The following is a 19,782-nucleotide window of genomic DNA, read 5'->3' as shown; positions in this document are numbered from 1 at the left end:
CACCTACCTGCCTGTGTCAGGAGCAAGACTTTGTAAGTTCCTGGTCTAAGGCTACTGTCTCCGTGTTAAGAACGTATCTATGTCTATGAAAAAAAGTCTTGGCCTATGTGTAATAAGAGACGGGTGATGTTGCTAGGAGCATTGCTTTTGGGTTTTCCTATTCTTGATTTTGGGCTACTCTTTAGTTCTTTCAGTTTTTCCCATCCGTTGTAACAATCAAAGAGAGGTATTTGTTGTTTTTATCAAGTTCATACCTTCACGTAAATGTATATACCACCGAATGTAGCTGCTCCATGTGATTGTATATTGTGCTATTTATCATGACATTTATAGTAGGGTGTTACTGTAATATATTTTCCTATTTTGATTTTATTTATTTTAATACAAAATGTTAATTGATGTAAATTTTACGGGGTCGTGCGCCAAGGCGCACATCTAAATCTAGTCGGCTAGAATAGGTCGATTTCGTCGGAGTATAACCTTAATTTGGCCAGATTACGGTGACGCGGCAGAATTTTGTCGGAATAGTACTGCTCCGACGAGCATTAACCATAGGTTTGGTACGTCAAATCTTTGCTGTTTACTTTACATTTTGAATAAAATCTCGTATGTATAAAGTACGAGAGGATTTGTTTTTGAGGGTTTCCTGCAAAAATACTTACGGGTCGGAGCTCTATACGAGATCTATTCAAGACAATTTCTTTTGTTCTCTAACCTACAAATTTTATGTTTTTAGCTGGTTTGCGGTATCCAGCTAGAGATTGATTCTCCCCCTTCCCAATCGTATATACACCAGGAACCGTACTGCAATCGTGCAGCCGCCGAAGTGGCTACCCCCTCCCAATCCAGCCGCGTCTCTCCCGCCAAAGCCGGCTGAGGAAACCGCTCCATCGGTGCACCACGGCATGGACGAGTGCACGTACTTATCTCTCTCCTCCATCTTCTCCACCGCCCCTCCCAAACTTGGCAAACGCTCCAAATCGCCCCAATTTTCCCCATTAAGCCAGCAGCCAGGCCGGCGAGGCTGCGTGCATGCATGCGGCGACGTCGGCCGGCAGCATGGCTCTGAACGACATCGGACGGGGCAGCGCCGGCGCCGGCATCAGCAGCAGCGGGAGCGGCAACGGCATCGGCCGCGCCGCGGCAGCCGGGACGCAGGGACATGCCGGGACGACGTCTAAAAAGCGCCTCGTGATGATCATCGCCGACCCGGGCCGTGAGTCCACAGCGGCGATGGAGTGGGCACTCTCCCACTCCATCGTCGAGGGCGACGACATCTTGCTCCTCCACGTCAACATGCCTCCGAGCGGCGCCCCGGGCGGTGCGCCCCCCTCGCGAACCGGCTCAGGCGGGAGCTCCAGTAGCTCGTCGCTCGGCGTGTTCCTCGGCGGCGGGGGCTCCGCGGACGCGGAGTTCATGGAGACGATGCGCGCCGCGTGCAAGGCGCGGCACCCGCGCGCGAGGATTCACGCGGAGCGCGTCGAGCCGGCCACCGAGGGCCGCGAAGCCAAGGCGCAGACCATCCTCGCCGAGTCCCAGCGCCGCGGCGTCGAGCTCCTCGTCATCGGCCACCGCCGCTTCTCCTCCTTCCTCGGGTAAAACCAAATCCCACAAATGCATCGATGATCGATCGATCTCCTCATGGCGCAGACATGATCTATACACCGGTGTTCTTGCGGGTGCGCAGGTTACGGAGCGCGAGCGGGTCGAGCCGAGGGCACGACAGCACGGCGGAGTTCTTGATCGAGCACAGCAAGTGCCTGTGCGTGAGCGTACAGAAGAAGGGACAGAACGCCGGCTACCTGCTCAACACCAAGACCCACAAGAACTTCTGGCTCCTCGCATGAACTTACAGACTCGTACAAGTATTGATTAGATCGATCAAAAATACATTTTTCAATTTTCCCGTGCGTGTACCGCACGTCAATTTAGAGAAATGCATGCTTGATTGCATCGATTTAAACGAGTTCCGTGTGGCTGGCCGGGTGAAAGAAGAGAGAGATGAGGTGATCTGTCAACTTTTGTTCGTCCGACATCTCTTGATGATCACCCGGTGTGTTTTCTTTTGGAAAAATCTATCTTTCAACCGGCGGTAGCTGCCGGTTCTATCGCTCGCGTCGCGTGCCCACGCGCTGCCTTGCCGCCGCTGTCAAGCGCCAGCCTTGTCCGCCCTCCCGCCGTGTCGCCGCCGACCCACCATCCGGACTCGCCCGACATCCCACACACTGCTGCATCTTCTCTATGCCGAATCCTGCCGGGAGAGAGATGTCACCGCCGCATCCCACGTCGTCCTGAGCTCCTTCTTCCTTCCGGGACCAGGCCATAGAATCCATGGATGGCGAGCTTTAGACATGCCACCGGACCTCAGAGACCTGAGAAAAGACGAGCCACGAGTTGATTTGGTGGGATTTACCCAATCTTGCGGGGTGGGATCTCTGGTGTGGAGGATTTGTCGTTGGCAAACTCGAATCGGCACATGGTGGTGCCTCCATGGTCATACAAACGGCAATTTTGGAGATTTTTATCAATGTTAACATACGGTGTTGTGATTTGCTACATGTGTGCATAATTTTTGTTGTGTAAGTATACACAAAGTGCTACACTAATTTTTCTATGTATGTTACATAGAGATTGCTCCAATGTTACATATGTGTTCCTTTAATATTGGATAAGTTAGCGGAAATTCAATTCGGCTCCCGGGTGCGTATGCTCCCTCTACCAAAAAAACATATTTCAAAATGTCAAAAAATTTGGATAAAAATTTTTACATGTACATCTCCATAATGTATGTGCATTCGCTAAGTTTCACGAAAAACCAATATTTTTTGTGATCTATATAAAAAGGAGAAACTTTATCTTGTGAAAAGCATTATTTTTAGCACTGAATTTTGTCTTTTTTACACACGTCACATGATAAGTCGATTTTTTGTGAAACAACTTTGTGAGCGCGTAGCACGTGAAGATGTACGTACAAATTTTTTGTTTCAATTTTTTTGATATTTAAAATGTACATAACATGCATTTCAAAATATAGGGAGCATATGCACCCATGTTCCAAAACACCACTCCCGTAAGTTAGGTCAAATAGTTAGATGTATTGCAAAACGATGTCACATTTCTGAAAAAAACTAATACACACAAAAAATGTTATATTAAAAATCGTAGCATAACCGGTTGTAGCTACAACCGGCTAATGGAAGTGTTTGCCGTATTTTGTTTTAACAGAAGACGGACCTCAAGGATCCCTTGTTAGATTCTAAATAGGCCATTCATACAACTCGACACAGGACTCCAAAGAAAAAGAAAATAATATACGAGTATGCATTTTACATTGAGGACCCCAAAGTGAGAATCTAGATTGCAATGGGGTCCATACTAGCCACTTATCCCGCCCCATGTAATTTTTTTTTGCCACCGCCCTGATTTCTTACATCAACAACCGTGTATTTTAGGAAAATCCCTCACATGCATTGCCAACAGAGCGGCGATGTTCTCTATTTATTCTTCCAACCACCATGGGCATAAGCATCGAGAGAGCGGCATGGAATCCGCAAGAGCAGCAAAGATAGGAAGAGAAACACCAACATGCTTATTTGGATTGTATGTCCTAGATACATCACAAACCACTTTCATCCACCATGGATAGCAACAAAGTTATAGAGGGGAGTCTCTGATTGTTGCTCGGAGAAGACGAAGAACTACGCAACCTCGGTGTTGTGTGTATACTTCATGGGTGTACCATCGACGGTGGCTAGATCCGGCAAGCCCGAGTGACCCATAGATGGTGATGGCGGTGAATAGCCCATCGGGCGGCCCAGTTGCTGTAGATCAAGATGGATGAAGTCCAGTCCAGGAACAAGGAGCCGGATCCACCGACCCACTCTGGAAGTCGGATCCGGCCTGGCCCATCAGGGGTAGCCGGATCCAGTACGGCGTGTAAGAAAAGGCGGATCCTTGACGTGCACGACAATGTAATATTCCGTACTTAGGCGACTTGTATTCCGGCTAGGACTCTCCGTGTAAACCCTAGATCCTAGCGCCTTTATAAGCCGGATCCCGGAGCACTAGAGGCACAACCATAACTCATTGTAACAACGCGAAAGCCCCCATATAATTCTAGACAAGCAGCAGTAAGCCCTATCATCGTGTAGGTGTTCCGAAGCTGGGTAAATCGCGTACCACCATCCCAAGGACTCTCCGCCCGATGGCCCTACTTCTTCTCCCCCTCGTGAGGATCCCTCCTCCGAGGTACCGTTGAATAGGCAACGACAGTCGGCGCCAACCGTGGGGCCAGCGGCATTTGGACGCCGGAACCGGGAGGGTTCCGCCATGGGAAGCTTTAACGACTCCATCGCTGTGGGGTGTGTCCTTTACACCGGGAACTTTCCGATCGACCCCGGGATGAGTGCTGGATTCTGGCTAAGACCGACCCCGTCAAGCTCTCCATCGTCCCACTTCATTGGCGAGACCATCGATTCCGACGGAAACACCCTGGTAAGTAACGCTGACGCGACCGCCGTTGAGCAGGACGCAGTCGCGAAGATCCGATCTGAGTCGCAGGTAGTTCCTAAGGAAGATTCTGCCTTAGATCTGAAAATTTCAAAGCCCACCCAATCCGCCCCTGAGCAGGAAATTACGCTGGAAGACCAATGCAGATCCGCCTGGGTCTCTGGTACGTCTCAAACGTATCTACAATTTCTTATGTTCCATGCTACTTTTATGATGATACTCACATGTTTTATACACACTTTATGTCATTATTATGCATTTTCCGGCACTAACCTATTGACGAGATGCCGAAGAGCCGATTGCTTGTTTTCACTGTTTTTGGTTTCAGAAATCCTACAAAGGAAATATTCTCGGAATTGGACGAAATCAACGCCCAGGGTCTTATTTTTCCACGAAGCTTCCAGAAGACCGAAAGGATTACGAAGTGGGGCGACGAGGCGGCGACACAGCAGGGCCGCGCGGCCAGGGCTGGGGTCGCGCCGCCCTGGCGTGTGGGCCCCTCGTGACGCCCCGACTCTGCCCTTCCGCCTACTTAAAGCCTTCGTCGCGAAAACCCCAGTACCGAGAGCCACGATACGGAAAACCTTCCAGAGACGCCGCCGCCGCCAATCCCATCTCGGGGGATTCAGGAGATCGCCTCCGGCACCCTGCCGGAGAGGGGAATCATCTCCCGGAGGGCTCTTCATCACCATGATCGCCTCCGGATCGATGTGTGAGTAGTTCACCCCTGGACTATGGGTCCATAGCAGTAGCTAGATGGTTGTCTTCTCCTCATTGTGCTATCATGTTAGATCTTGTGAGCTGCCTATCATGATCAAGATCATCTATCTGTAATGCTACATGTTGTGTTTATTGGGATCCGATGAATATTGAATACTATGTCAAGTTGATTATCAATCTATCATATATGTTGTTTATGTTCTTACATGCTCTCCGTTGCTAGTAGAGGCTCTGGCCAAGTTGATACTTGTAACTCCAAGAGGGAGTATTTATGCTCGATAGTGGGTTCATGCCTCCATTGAATGCGGGACGATGTGACGAAAAGTTCTAAGGTTGTGGATGTGCTTGTTGCCACTAGGGATAAAACATCAATGCTTTGTCTAAGGATATTTGTGTTGATTACATTACGCACCATACTTAATGCAATTGTTTGTTGTTTGCAACTTAATACTGGAAGGGTTTCGGATGATAACTGAAGGTGGAATTTTTAGGCATAGATGGATGCTGGATAGCGGTCTATGTACTTTGTCGTAATGCCCTGATTAAATCTCATAGTACTCATCATGATATATGTATGTGCATTGTTATGCCTTCTTTATTTGTCAATTGCCCAACTGTAATTTGTTCACCCAACATGCTATTTCTTATCGGAGAGACACCACTAGTGAACCGTGGATCCCGGTCCATTCTTTACATCTGAAATACAATCTACTGCAATACTTGTTCTTTACTGTTCTTCGCAAACAAACATCATCTTCCACACTATACATCTAATCCTTTGTTTTCAGCAAGCCGGTGAGATTGACAACCTCACTGTTACGTTGGGGCAAAGTACTTTGATTGTGTTGTGCAGGTTCCACGTTGGCGCCGGAATCCCTGGTGTTGCGCAACACTACACTCCACCACCAACAACCTTCACGTGTTCCTTAACTCCTACTGGTTCGATAACCTTGGTTTCTTACAGAGGGAAAACTTGCTGCTGTACGCATCACACCTTCCTCTTGGGGTTCCCAACGGACGTGTGTCTTACACGCTATCAAGCATTTTTTCCGGCGCCGTTGCCGGGGAGATCAAGACACGCTGCAAGGGGAGTCTCCCACATCCAATCTCTTTACTTTGTTTTTGTCTTGCTTTGTTTTACTTTATTTACTGCTTTGTTTGCTCTTATATCAAAAATACAAAAAAATTAGTTGCTAGATTTACTTTATTTACTGTCTTGTTCTCCATATTAAAAACACAAAACAATTAGTTACTTGCATTTACTTTATTTAGTTTGCTTTATTTACTACTGCTAAAATGGGTACTGTTGAGAATACTAAGTTTTGTGACTTCACTAGCACAAATAATAATGATTTCCTATGCACACCTATTGCTCCACATGCTACTACAGCAGAATTCTTTGAAATTAAACCTGCTTTACTTAATCTTGTTATGAGAGAGCAATTTTCTCGGTGTTAGTTCTGATGATGCTGCTGCCCATCTTAATAATTTTGTTGAACTTTGTGAAATGCAAAAGTATAAGGATGTAGATGGTGACATTATAAAATTAAAATTGTTTCCCTTCTCCTTAAGAGGAAGAGCTAAAAATTGGTTGCTATCTCTGCCTAGAAATAGTATTGATTCATGGACTAAATGTAAAGATGCTTTTATTGGTAGATATTATCCTCCCGCTAAAATTATATCTTTGAGAAGTAGCATAATGAATTTTAATAAATTGGATAATGAACAGGTTGCTCAAGCATGGGAGAGAATGAAATCTTTGGTGAAGAATTGCCCTACCCATGGACTAACTACTTGGATGATCATCCAAACCTTTTATGCAGGACTGAATTTTTCTTCGTGGAACCTATTGGATTCAGCTGCTGGAGGTACCTTTATGTCCATTACTTTGGGGGCGGCAACAAAGCTTCTTGATGATATGATGATAAATTACTCTTAATGGCACACGGAAAGAGTTCCACAAGGTAAGAAGGTAAATTCTGTTGAAGAAACCTCCTCCTTGTGTGATAAGATTGATGCTATTATGTCTATGCTTGTGAATGGTAGATCTAATGTTGATCCTAATAATGTTCCTTTAGCTTCATTGGTTGCCCAAGAAGAACATGTTGATGTGAACTTCATTAAAAGTAATAATTTCAACAACAATGCTTATAGGAATAATTCTGGTAACAACTATAGGCCATATCCTTCTGCTAATGGTAATGGTTATGGTAATTCTTATGGGAATTCTTACAACAATAATAGGAGTGTACCCCCTGGTCTTGAAGCCATGCTTAAAGAATTTATTAGTACACAAACTGCTTTTAACAAATCTGTTGAGTAAAATCTTGATAAAATTGATATTCTTGCTTCTAAGGTTGATAGACTTGCCTCTGATGTTGATCTTTTAAAATTGAAAGTTATGCCTAATAAGGATAATGACAATAAAATTGTTACTACAGCAAACGCCATCCAAGTTCGAATTAATGAGAATATTAGATTGATGGCTGAATTGCATGCTAGGTGGGAAAGAGAAGAAAACGAAAAACTAGCTAAAGAGAATAATGTAGCTAAAGTTTGGACTATTACCACCACTAGTAATGATAATGCTTCACATGTTGCTACACCCCCTACTATCAATGGTAAAATAATTGGTGTTGGCAATGTTTCTACTCCTAGTGCAAAGCGTGCAAAATTGCCCGAAACCGCTAAAACTGCTCGAAACTGATAAAGCCGCTGAAATTTTTCAAAATATTGGGGACAATGATCCCATTGCTGTAGACCATAATGGTTTAGATTTTGATGATTGTCACATCTCTGAAGTTATAAAGTTCTTACAAAAACTTGCTAAAAGTCCCAATGCTAGTGCTATAAATTTGGCCTTTACAAAACATATTACAAATGCTCTCATAAAAGCTAGAGAGGAGAAACTAAAACTTGAAACTTCTATTCCTAGGAAGTTAGAAGATGGTTGGGAGCCCATTATTAAGATGAGGGTCAATGATTTTTATTGTAATGCTTTATGTGATCTTGGTGCAAGTATTTCTGTTATGCCTAAGAAAATCTATGATATGCTTGACTTGCCACCATTGAAAAATTGTTATTTGGATGTTAATCTTGCTGATAATGCTATAAAGAAACCTTTGGGGAGGATTGATAATGTTCGTATTATGGTTAACAATAACCTTGTCCCCGTTGATTTTGTTGTCTTGGATATTGAATGCAATGCATCTTGTCCCATTATATTGGGAAGACCTTTTCTTCGAACTCGTTGGTGCTACCATTGATATGAAGGAAGGTAATATTAAATATCAATTTCCTCTTAAGAAAGGTATGGAACACTTCCCTAGAAAGAGAATGAAGTTACCTTATGATTCTATTATTAGAACAAATCATGATGTTGATGCTTCGTCTCTTGATAATACTTGATACACACTTTCTGCGCCTAGCTGAAAGGCGTTAAAGAAAAGCGCTTATGGGAGACAACCCATTATTTTACTTCTACACTTTTATTTTATATTTGAGTTTTGGAAGTTGTTACTACTTTAGCAACCTCTCCTTATCTTTATTTAATTGCATTGTTGTGCCAAGTAAAATCTTTGATAGTAAAGTCAATACTAGATTTGGATTACTGCGCAGGAACAGATTTCTTGCTGTCACGAAATTGAGCCGCCCCTGCTGTAGAAAATTTAGAAAAATCTGCCAATTTACGTGCATGATCCTCAGATATGTACGCAACTTTCATTCAATTTGGGCATTTTCATCTGAGCAAGTCCAGTGCCTCTAAAAAATTCCTCTTTACGGACTGTTCTGTTTTGACAGATTCTGCCTTTTATTTCGCATTGCCTGTTTTGCTATGTTTGATGGATTTCTTTGTTCCATTAACTTTCACTAGCTTTGTGCAATGTCCAGAAGTGTTAATAATGATTATGTCACCTCTGAATATATGAATTTTCAATTATGCACTAACTCTCTAATGAGTTTGTTTCGAGTTTGGTGTGGAGGAAGTTTTCAAGGGTCAAGAGAGGAGGATGATACAATATGATCAAGAAGAGTGAAAAGTCTAAGCTTGGGGATGCCCCGTGGTTCATCCCTGCATATTTTAAGAAGACTCAAGCATCTAAACTTGGGGATGCCCAAGGCATCCCTTCTTCATCGACAACTTATCAGGTCACCTCTAGTGAAACTATATTTTTATTCCGTCACATCTTATGTGCTTTACTTGGAGCGTCTGTTTTTTTTATTTTTGTTTTTGTTTAAATAAAATCGGATCCTAGCATTCTTTGTTTGGGAGAGAGACACGCTCCGCTGTTTCGTATGAACACATATATTCTTAGCTTTATTCTTAATGTTCATGGCGAAGGTTGAAACTGCTTCGTTCATTGTTATATGGTTGGAAACGGAAATGCTGCATGTGGTAAATGGTATAATGTCTTGAATAATTTGATACTTGGCAATTGTTGTGCTCATATAGACCATGTTTAAGCTCTTGCATCATGTACTTTGCACCCATTAATGAAGAACTACATAGAGCTTGTTAAAATTTGGTTTGCATGATTGGTCTCTAGAGTCTAGATATTTTCTGGTTAAGGTGTTTGAACAACAAGGAGACGATGTAAAGTCTTATAATGCTTGCAATATGTTCATATGTGAGTTTTGCTGTACCGTTTCATACTTGAGTTTGCTTCAAACAACCTTGCTAGCCTAGCCTTGTATTGAGAGGAATTCTTCTCGTGCATCCAAATCCTTGAGCCAAAAACTATGCCATTTGTGTCCACCATACCTACCTACTACATGGTATTTCTCTCGCCATTCCAAAGTAAATTACTTGAGTGCTACCTTTAAAAATTCTATTCTTTGTCTTTGCAATATATAGCTCATGGGAAAATAGCCTTAAAAACTATTGTGGTGAAGAATATGTAGCTATGTATCTTATTTCTTAATAAGTTGCTTGTTGAGCGGTAAACATGTTTCTGGGGACGCCATCAACTTTTACCTTTGTTGAATATCATGTGAGTTGCTATGCATGTTCGTCTTGTCTGAAGTAAGAGCGATTTTCATGATCAAATGGTTTGAGTATGCATATTGTTAGAGAAGAACATTGGGCCGCTAACTAAAGCCATGATCCATGGTGGAAGTTTCAGTTTGGACAATTAATCCTCAATCTCTTATGAGAATATTATCTGTTGTTGAATGCTTATGCATTAAAGAGGAGTCCATTATCTGTTGTCTATGTTCTCCCGGTATGGATGTCTAAGTTGAGAATAATCAAAAGCGTGAAATCCAATGCGAACTTTCTCCTTAGACCTTTGTACATGCGGCATAGATGTACCCCTTTGTGACACTTGGTTGAAACATATGCTATGCAATGATAATCCATGTTAATCCAAGCTAATTAGGACAAGGTGCGAGCACTATTGGTATACTATGCATGAGGCTTGCAACTTATAAGATGTATTATACATAACACATATGATTTATTACTATCGTTGACAAAATTGTTTCTTGTTTTCAAAATGAAAAGCTCTAGCACAAATATAGTAATCCATGCTTCCCTCTGCGAAGGGCCGATCTTCTACTTTATTGTTGAGTCAGTTTACCTACTTCTTTCTATCTTAGAAGCAAACACTTGTATCAACTGTGTGCATTGATTCCTACATGTTTACCTATTGCACTTGTTATATTACTTTGTGTTGACAATTATCCATGAGATATATATGTTGAAGTTGAAAGCAACCGCTGAAACTTATATCTTCCTTTGTGTTGTTTCAAAGCTTTCTACTAAGAATTTATTGCTTTATGAGTAACTCTTATGCAAGTCTTATTGATGCTTGTCTTGAAAGTATTATTCATGAAAATTCTTTGCTATATGATTCATTTGTTTGCTCATTGTCTTCACCATTTCTTCGAATCGCTGCATTCATCTCATATGCTTTACAGTAGTATTGATCAAGATTATGATAGCATGTCACTTCAAAAATTATCCTTGTTATCGTTTACCTACTCGAGGGCGAGTAGGAACTAAGCTTGGGGATGCTTGATACGTCTCAAACGTATCTATAATTTCTTATGTTCCATGCTACTTTTATGATGATACTCACATGTTTTATACACACTTTATGTCATTATTATGCATTTTCCGGCACTAACCTATTGACGAGATGCCGAAGAGCCAGTTGCTGTTTTCTGTTGTTTTTGGTTTCAGAAATCCTACAAAGGAAATATTCTCGGAATTGGACGAAATCAACGCCCAGGGTCTTATTTTTCCACGAAGCTTCCAGAAGACCGAAAGGATTACGAAGTGGGGCGACGAGGCGGCGTCACAGCAGGGCCGCGCGGCCAGGGCTGGGGCCGCGCCGCCCTGGCGTGTGGGCCCCTCGTGACGCCCCCGACTCTGCCCTTCCGCCTACTTAAAGACTTCGTCGCGAAAACCCCAGTACCGAGAGCCACGATACGGAAAACCTTCCAGAGACGCCGCCGCCAATCCCATCTCGGGGGATTCAGGAGATCGCCTCCGGCACCTCCGCCGGAGAGGGGAATCATCTCCCGGAGGGCTCTTCATCACCATGATCGCCTCCGGATCGATGTGTGAGTAGTTCACCCCTGGACTATGGGTCCATAGCAGTAGCTAGATGGTTGTCTTCTCCTCATTGTGCTATCATGTTAGATCTTGTGAGCTGCCTATCGTGATCAAGATCATCTATCTGTAATGCTACATGTTGTGTTTGTTGGGATCCTATGAATATTGAATACTATGTCAAGTTGATTATCAATCTATCATATATGTTGTTTATGTTCTTGCATGCTCTCCGTTGCTAGTAGAAGCTCTGGCCAAGTTGATACTTGTAACTCCAAGAGGGAGTATTTATGCTCGATAGTGGGTTCATGCCTCCATTGAATCTGGGACGATGACGAAAAGTTCTAAGGTTGTGGATGTGCTGTTCCCACTAGGGATAAAACATCGATGCTTTGTCTAAGGATATTTGTGTTGATTACATTACGCACCATACTTAATGCAATTGTATGTTGTTTGCAACTTAATACTGGAAGGGGTTCGGATGATAACCTGAAGGTGGACTTTTTAGGCATAGATGCATGCCGGATAGCGGTCTATGTACTTTGTCGTAATGCCCCGATTAAATCTCATAGTACTCATCATGATATATGTATGTGCATTGTTATGCCTTCTTTATTTGTCAATTGCCCAACTCGTAATTTGTTCACCCAACATGCTATTTCTTATCGGAGAGACACCACTAGTGAACTGTGGACCCCGGTCCATTCTTTACATCTGAAATACAATCTACTGCAATACTTGTTCTTTACCGTTCTTCGCAAACAAACATCATCTTACACACTATACATCTAATCCTTTGTTTTCAGCAAGCCGGTGAGATTGACAACCTCACTGTTACGTTGGGGCAAAGTACTTTGATTGTGTTGTGCAGGTTCCACGTTGGCGCCGGAATCCCCGGTGTTCCGCCGCACTACACTCCGCCACCAACAACCTTCACGTGTTCCTTGACTCCCATCGGTTCGATAACCTTGGTTTCTTACTGAGGGAAAACTTGCTGCTGTACGCATCACACCTTCCTCTTGGGGTTCCCAACGGACGTGTGTCTTACACGCTATCAGTCTCCCAGGTGTTAGAGAAGCAGAGGTGCCACTTCGTGCACTTCCTCGCACATACCGCAGGAACCGCCCCTCCTCAGGATGGAGCTAGGCCCATGCAGGTTAAGGCTGCCAGAGACAGCGATACTCCAGATCAGCAAGAGGTTGTCGGAGACAACAATGCTCTGGATCAGCAAGAGGATGCCAAAGATAAAGAAGAGTCAATACTCGAGAACCTAAGCCCACTATCTGACGATGCATCCTCCATGGACACAGAGGAATACAACCGTGCTATGAAGGAGTTGGAGGATGAGGAGAAAGCTGAGGCAGAATCCGCTCCGCCAAAGCAGGTCCTTGCGGTCGTAACCGGGCTGGAGCAAGGAACTGATGCAGAAGCAACTCCGCCCAACACCGGAATTCCGGGCCCATCGAATCCAAAAGCTCCGCGTCGAGATCGCTCTCGCATCGTGCCGGATCCTGGAGAAGGACGTGGCCTTGACTTCGGGGAAGAGATGTCCATAGAAGAGCTCGCTAGGGCAGCATGCCGCGGTGCCATTGCGCACTTGGAAATCCTAACCAAGCCAATAACTCCGGAAGAAGCTACAGACCCGGAAGCTTTAGAAGACCAAAGGAAGGAACTGCTGGCTACCACTGGAAAGTTCGCCAATACCGCAGTAGTAATGCTCGAGGAAAGGCAGGACACGGAGGAGCTGATGGAGGTCAGGGAGAACGAGCGTAGAACCACATAGTACCTGCAGGCGCCAGAGCGCTCAGGGATTGGTGGGAGACGATAGTCAGTGATGCCAACAGGGAAGCAGAAAGTGTCCGCCAGGAAGCCATTCGCCCCCGGAGGATCAATTTTGAGAGCCCCACCAATCATCAGCCGCTCGCAACTCCAAAGGATAACATGAAGAAGGTTGCAGAGATTCTGGCCAATAATGATGAATAAATCAACCTCAACCACCTTCGCACACTCGTCGCTTCAGCAACGAAGCAACATAGCAAGGCGGATACTTCGCGTAGGATGGAATCCAACCCGGATCTTTGCGTATAAACCGCGCAGAAGCACGCCTCAGGAAGATAGCGTCGTGACGAACAATCGCGCACCGGATCCACGGAGCGCAGAAGAAGAACCAGGGAACATCCAGATCCGATCTCCATACCCTCGGAAACCCCTCCGGCGGATAAGAACAAGGGAAAGGATCCGATGTATGCTGGAAGGGACAAGTACCGGAATCCGTCACCACCGCCCCGGAACCCGCGTCCTCTCCGCCACCTCGCCGGCGGAGTCCAGCCGGAAACGCCAGACCCCGTGGGCCTGGTGGAATTAACATCCGCGACAACTTCGTTCCTACGAGGAGCCGGAACAAGGAGCGCACGCCTAAGCCCCGCAGGAGCCGGCACGAAGAACGTGAGCCTGAACCCCGTAGAAACCGGAACGAGGGAGGCGACTGCCATCATGGCGAAGGTAGCCACCGTAGCCGAAGTCAGCATCGGGAAGGACGCGGAGAATCTGAAGGCGAAAGCAAAAGGTATCATCAATCCCCTCGCAGATCTCTTTCCCCACCACCTAGTGGAGGAGGTGGAGGCGGAGGCTGAAAATCTCGCTCCCGCTCAAAGTCTCCCGCCCGCAATGGCTCACGCGACGCATGAGAACGTCTCAATGAATACAAGACTGGGTACATAGGCCCAAAATGCTTTGCCAGGAGGATCCGAGAAGAACCAACGCCAAAAGGCTTGAACTTCAAGCTACCCGAAAATCTGAAGCACTATGATGGCTGTGAGAGGCCCGACACCTGGATCGATGACTTCTTCAATGCAGTCAGCTTTCCCGCAGGGACCCCCAATATGGCCTGCCGCATGCTCCAGTTGTACGTTGTTGGCCCAGCCCGTACTTGGCTCAACGACCTCGAGGAAAATTCTATCTTTTGCTGGTTTGATCTGAAGGTTGCCTTCGAGAAGCACTGCAGGGGCACCTACAAAAGACCCTCCACGACCAGCGATCCGCAGGCCTGCATCTAGAAGAAAAGCGAAACCTCCCGAGCTTTCCTTACTCGGTGGTTAGCAACAAGAAACGAGTGCGAGAACGTGGATAACCGCACATCAATGCTAGCTTTCATAGGTGGCTTGCAAAGAGGGGGACTGCTCTGGCACAAGCTAACTTGCCTTGTCAACGAGCAAAAGCTGATCTTAGATGACATGATCTCCATCACCAGCACTCACACTGTCACTGATGACGATGCAGGTGGAGAACTCTCGGCCACATCCATACCCCTGCATCATCAAAAGAAGAACCATGATGGTAGCAGCAACAACAACAACAAGCGGAAGAACCCCTCTGATGACCAGAAGAGCGGCGGATCCGACATGGTAGCCATGACGTTCCAACGGGGAGGTCAAGGAGGAGGAAGAGGCCGCGGCCGTTGTGGCGGAGCCGGCAGGGGCCAGCAGCGCGCTGACGAGGTCACCGTCACTGGGTTCCGCGCTCCCCAAACCTACGAAGAATACAGGGATATGCCATGCTTAGCCCACATTGATCCAGCTATTGGCAAGTCCTCCCACACCAATCGCAACTGCAAGTGGGTCAATGATCTGAAGACCAACCCGGAAGTAGGATACAAGTGCGCCCGGAAGCACCGCCCACACGACAAAGGAGGCAAGGGCAAGAACAATGATAAGGATGAGGACAGTTCCGAGGCGATGGAAGAAGGTGAAACTTCAGCAGATCCCAAAGAGGGCTCCGCAGCTAACAAATCCAATCACTTCGTCAAAAAGAGTGCAGGTGCATACCACACCTTCCTTGGAACCCTGATGGTCCGGGCCAAGAAATCATCCCTTCGGGTCCTGAATGCCACGCTTCCGACTGTGCCACAATATATCAAGTGGTCGGAAAACCCATGCACCTTCGACATGACAGATCATCCGACTGTCATCCCCAAAGAGTGCTATGATTTGGTTGTGAGTCCCCGCATCGACGGGTATGACTTCTCCAAGTGCCTCATGGACGACGGAGCTAGCCTAAACATCATGTACCTGGAGACTCTGGGGAAGATGAACCTTACCAAGGAGCAGCTCAATCATAGCACCACGGAGTTCCATGGTGTGGTTCCGGGTAAAAAGGCAAACTCTATGGGCAACATCAAACTTCCCGTGGCCTTCGGCGATGTCAACAATTTTCGCGAAGAGATGATCACGTTTGAGGTTGTGCCCTTCAAGAGCTCCTACCATGTCATTTTCGGCAGGCCCACCTACCACAAGTTTCATGCAAGGGCGTGCTACATCTACAATAAGCTCAAGATTCCGGGTCCTAACCGCATGATTACCGTATCCGGAGACTAGAAGAAAGCTCGAGACTGCGAGGAGGGCGAAGCCGCCTTTGAAGAATGTGTACTATCTGGAAAGGAGCTGCAAGGCTACAGGGCCGCGGTGGATCCGAATGAGATGCATACCACCAAGAAGCATATCTCCGACCAGAAGACCTCGTTCAAGGCCGCGATAGACACCAATAAGGTTGACTTCAAGGTAGGCGACAGTTCCAAGCAAGTGTCTGTCGGAGCTGGCCTGGACCCAAATAGGAAGACGCGCTCGTCGAGTTCCTGCGAGCTAACATGGATATCTTTGCATGGCAACCTTCTGACATGTCCGGAGTACCAAGGGAACTCGCGAGCACTACCTCAACATAAATCCGGGTGCAAAACCGGTGAAGCAAGCTATTTCGACGCTTTGGAGACAAGAAGCGCCGCACCATAGGGATGGAATTAGCAAAGTTACTAGAGGCAGGATTTGTAGTAGAAGTTATCCATACAGATTGGGTCGCAAACCCCGTCCTTGTACCCAAAAAGAATTCTGAAATACTAAGAATGTGCATCGATTACTCCGGCTTGAATAAGCATTGTCCGAAGGATCCGTTCCCCTTGCCGCGCATTAAGCAAGTCATTGATTCGACGGCAGGGGCGGAACTTCGGTATTTTCTTGACGCATATTCCGGGTATCACCAGATCCGGATGAAAAAGTCCGACTAAAAGGCAACCTCGTTCATCACACCCTTTCGCACTTACTGCTATGTCACCATGCCTTTTGGTTTGAAAAATGCAGGTGCCACTTACCAGCGTATGATGCAGCGGTGCCTAAAAGACCAAATTGGCCGGAACATGCACGCTTACGTCGATGATATCGCGCCCATGACCCGAAAAGCATCCGACTTGATCAGCGATCTCACAGAAACCTTTGAAAATCTCCGACGGTACAAGATGATGTTGAATCCGCTGAAGTTCGTCTTTGGCGTACCAGCCGGAAAACTCCTTGGCTTCATTGTATCTCATAGAGGCATTGAAGTAAACCCGGAAAAAATCAAGGCTATCCTGAACATCAAGAGGCCAACTTGTCTCAAAGATGTGCAACGATTAACCGGTTGCGTTGCCGCAATCAGTAGATTTGTTAGCCGTCTTGGCGAGAAGGCACTACCTTTGTACAAACTGCTAAAGAAAACGGAAAAATTTGTCTGGGACGACGCAGCAGATGCAACACTTCAGAGGCTGAAGGATATACTCTCTTCCCCGCCTATCTTGGCAGCTCTGGATAAGTCAGAGCCTATGCTCCTCTACCTAACAGCTTCCAACAAGTTCATCAGTCTCGTTATCGTGGTGGAGCAAAAGGAAGAAGGTCATGAGTATGGAGTCCAAAGACCAGTCTATTACATTAGCGAAGTCCTGACGGAATGCAAGCAAAGATACCCTCACTTTCAGAAGCTAGCCTATGGAGTGTTCCTAGGTAGCCGGAAGCTGAGACATTACTTCTAGGAGCATCCCATGATAGTTGTGAGCAAGGCTCCAGTGTCAACCATCATCAACAACTCCGACGCAACATGGCGCGTAGCGAAGTGGGGCATAGAACTTTCCGCCTTCGACATCAACTACAAAGCTAGGTCTTCGATCAAGTATCATATTTTGGCGGATTTTTTCGTCGATTGGACTGAAGCGCCGGAGGGCACATCTGTGCCGGAACCTGAAGCTTGGGTCATGCACTTTGACGGATCCAAGCAGCATCAAGGCTCGGGGGCTGGAGTTACCCTGAAGTCACCTACCGGAGAAGAACCATAGTACGTTCTACAGATTCACTTCGAAGCTAAAATAACATGGCGGAATATGAGGCTCTACTACACGGACTGCGCACCGCTAAGGAAATTGGGCTCAAGCACATCATATGCTGCGGAGATTCCAACCTGGTGGAACAACAAGTAGCCGGAACCTGAAACGCCAGAAACTCCGTTATGGCGGCTTACAGAGACGAAGTTGACGAGATCGCCAAGTGCTTCCTCGGATACGAAGTCAAGTACGTCAGGAGAGATGACAATACAGCGGCAGATATGTTGTCCAAACTCAGATCCGGCAGGAAACCCATCCTGCCTGGAATCTTCCTTGAGCACCTACGGACACCCTCAGTAAAGGGCGCTAACCCGGAAAACCCAGATGTTGTAGTGTCTCCAACTAAGGAGGTGATGGTTATCACTCCGGCTTGGACTCAGCCTTTCTTGGATTACCTCATCAACCAGAAGTTACCGGAGGATGAAGTCCTCACACGATAGGTCGTCAGACGAGCAAGGTCCTACACAATAGTCGATGGACAGCTCTACAAACGAAGTGCAAACAGGGTATTTATCAAATGCGTCTCAAATCAAGATGGCATCGAAATCCTCAGAGAGATCCACCAAGGTGATTGCGGGCATCACACCGCTCCCAGGTCCCTCGTTGCAAAAGCTTTCCGGCAAGGTTTTTATTGGCTAACAGCTAAAGAAGATGCTGAAAAGATAGTCAAAACTTATCACAGTTGCCAATACTATGCTACTCAACCAAATGCTCCAGCTCAGGAGCTGAAAATTATCCCTATCACTTGGCCTTTTTCGGTCTGGGGGCTTGACATGGTCGGAAAATTGAAGAAATCATCTCCTGGCGGTTTTGAGTACCTCTTGGTCGCTATTGACAAGTTCAGTATGTGGATCGAGGCAAAGTTAGTGAGAAAAGCTAATGGTGCTACGGCACTAAAATTTGTTTGCAGCCTCGTAGTGAGATACGACATCTCACACAACATTATCACAGACAATGGCATGAACTTCGCACAAGGAGAATTAAAGGATTATTGCAATGACGTAGGCATCCGGCTTGACCTTGCCTCTGTGGCTCACCCACAATCCAATAGGAAGGTCGAGCGAGCCAACGGCCTCATACTAGCCGGAGTCAAACCTCGCCTTGAAGAACCGCTGCAGCGAGCAGCCGGAGCTTGGGCTGAGGAGTTAGATTTTGTTCTGTGGAGTTTACGAACTACCACTAACAGGTCGACTGGGTTCACGCCTTTCTTCCTAGTATATGGATCTGAAGTTGTGATCCCATCCGACATCATCCATGATTCCCCACGAGTTTGCGCCTACAATGAAGAAACTGCTAACGAGACTCGACAACTATCTGTGGACCTGCTCGAAGAAGCTCGGAACCTAGCTGATCAACGTTCCACCATCTACCAACAGAAACTCCGACGCTATCATAGCCGTCGAGTTTGGAACCGCTCGTTTAAGGAAGGTGACTTGGTCCTCCGCCTTCGATAGGTGAAAGAACATAAGTTGCAATCTCCATGGGAAGGACCTTTCGTCGTCAGCAAAGTGCTGCACAACGGATCTTACTACCTCGTTGATATCCGCGAGTTAAAAGATAGACCTGCCAATGGCATCGAAAACGCAAGAGGGGGGATCCAAGTGACGTATACGATGAAACAGACCGTCCCTGAAATATAGCACATCTAAGTCCTTTCCACACTTAGCAATTTTTGCATTACATACTTTGTAATAGTTATGATACATGATCGATGAAATAAAGCATATGGTTCATTCTTTGAGTCTTTTACCTCCTTTACTTGTTAATTTTTGGATCATGTATGTTTTCCGACTAAAACCACATAGCTGGATGTTTCCGC

General features: G+C 46.0%; 1 protein-coding gene across 1 annotated transcript; it reads left to right on the top strand.

Annotated features, from left to right (window-relative positions):
• Positions 1-1,032: 1,032 nt before the first annotated feature.
• LOC124707925 lies at positions 1,033-1,847 on the top strand. Its single transcript, XM_047239609.1, has 2 exons — positions 1,033-1,595; positions 1,688-1,847. The coding sequence occupies exons 1-2, from the start codon at positions 1,033-1,035 to the stop codon at positions 1,845-1,847; spliced, it is 723 nt and encodes a 240-aa protein (XP_047095565.1).
• Positions 1,848-19,782: the final 17,935 nt, after the last annotated feature.

The sequence above is a fragment of the Lolium rigidum genome, chromosome 4, assembly GCF_022539505.1.
Source record: "Lolium rigidum isolate FL_2022 chromosome 4, APGP_CSIRO_Lrig_0.1, whole genome shotgun sequence".
In the NCBI taxonomy this organism is placed as follows: Eukaryota; Viridiplantae; Streptophyta; class Magnoliopsida; order Poales; family Poaceae; genus Lolium; species Lolium rigidum.
The sequence above is the reverse complement of the archived record's forward strand: the minus strand, read 5'-3'. Positions and strand labels throughout refer to the sequence as shown.

Excerpts from the sequence above, each read along its gene's own strand:
- LOC124707925 (XM_047239609.1), top strand. The coding sequence starts at position 1,033 with ATGCATGCGGCGACGTCGGCCGGCAGCATGGCTCTGAACGACATCGGA. Across the intron at positions 1,596-1,687 it reads CGCTTCTCCTCCTTCCTCGG|GTTACGGAGCGCGAGCGGGT; the intron begins GTAAAACCAAAT and ends GCGGGTGCGCAG.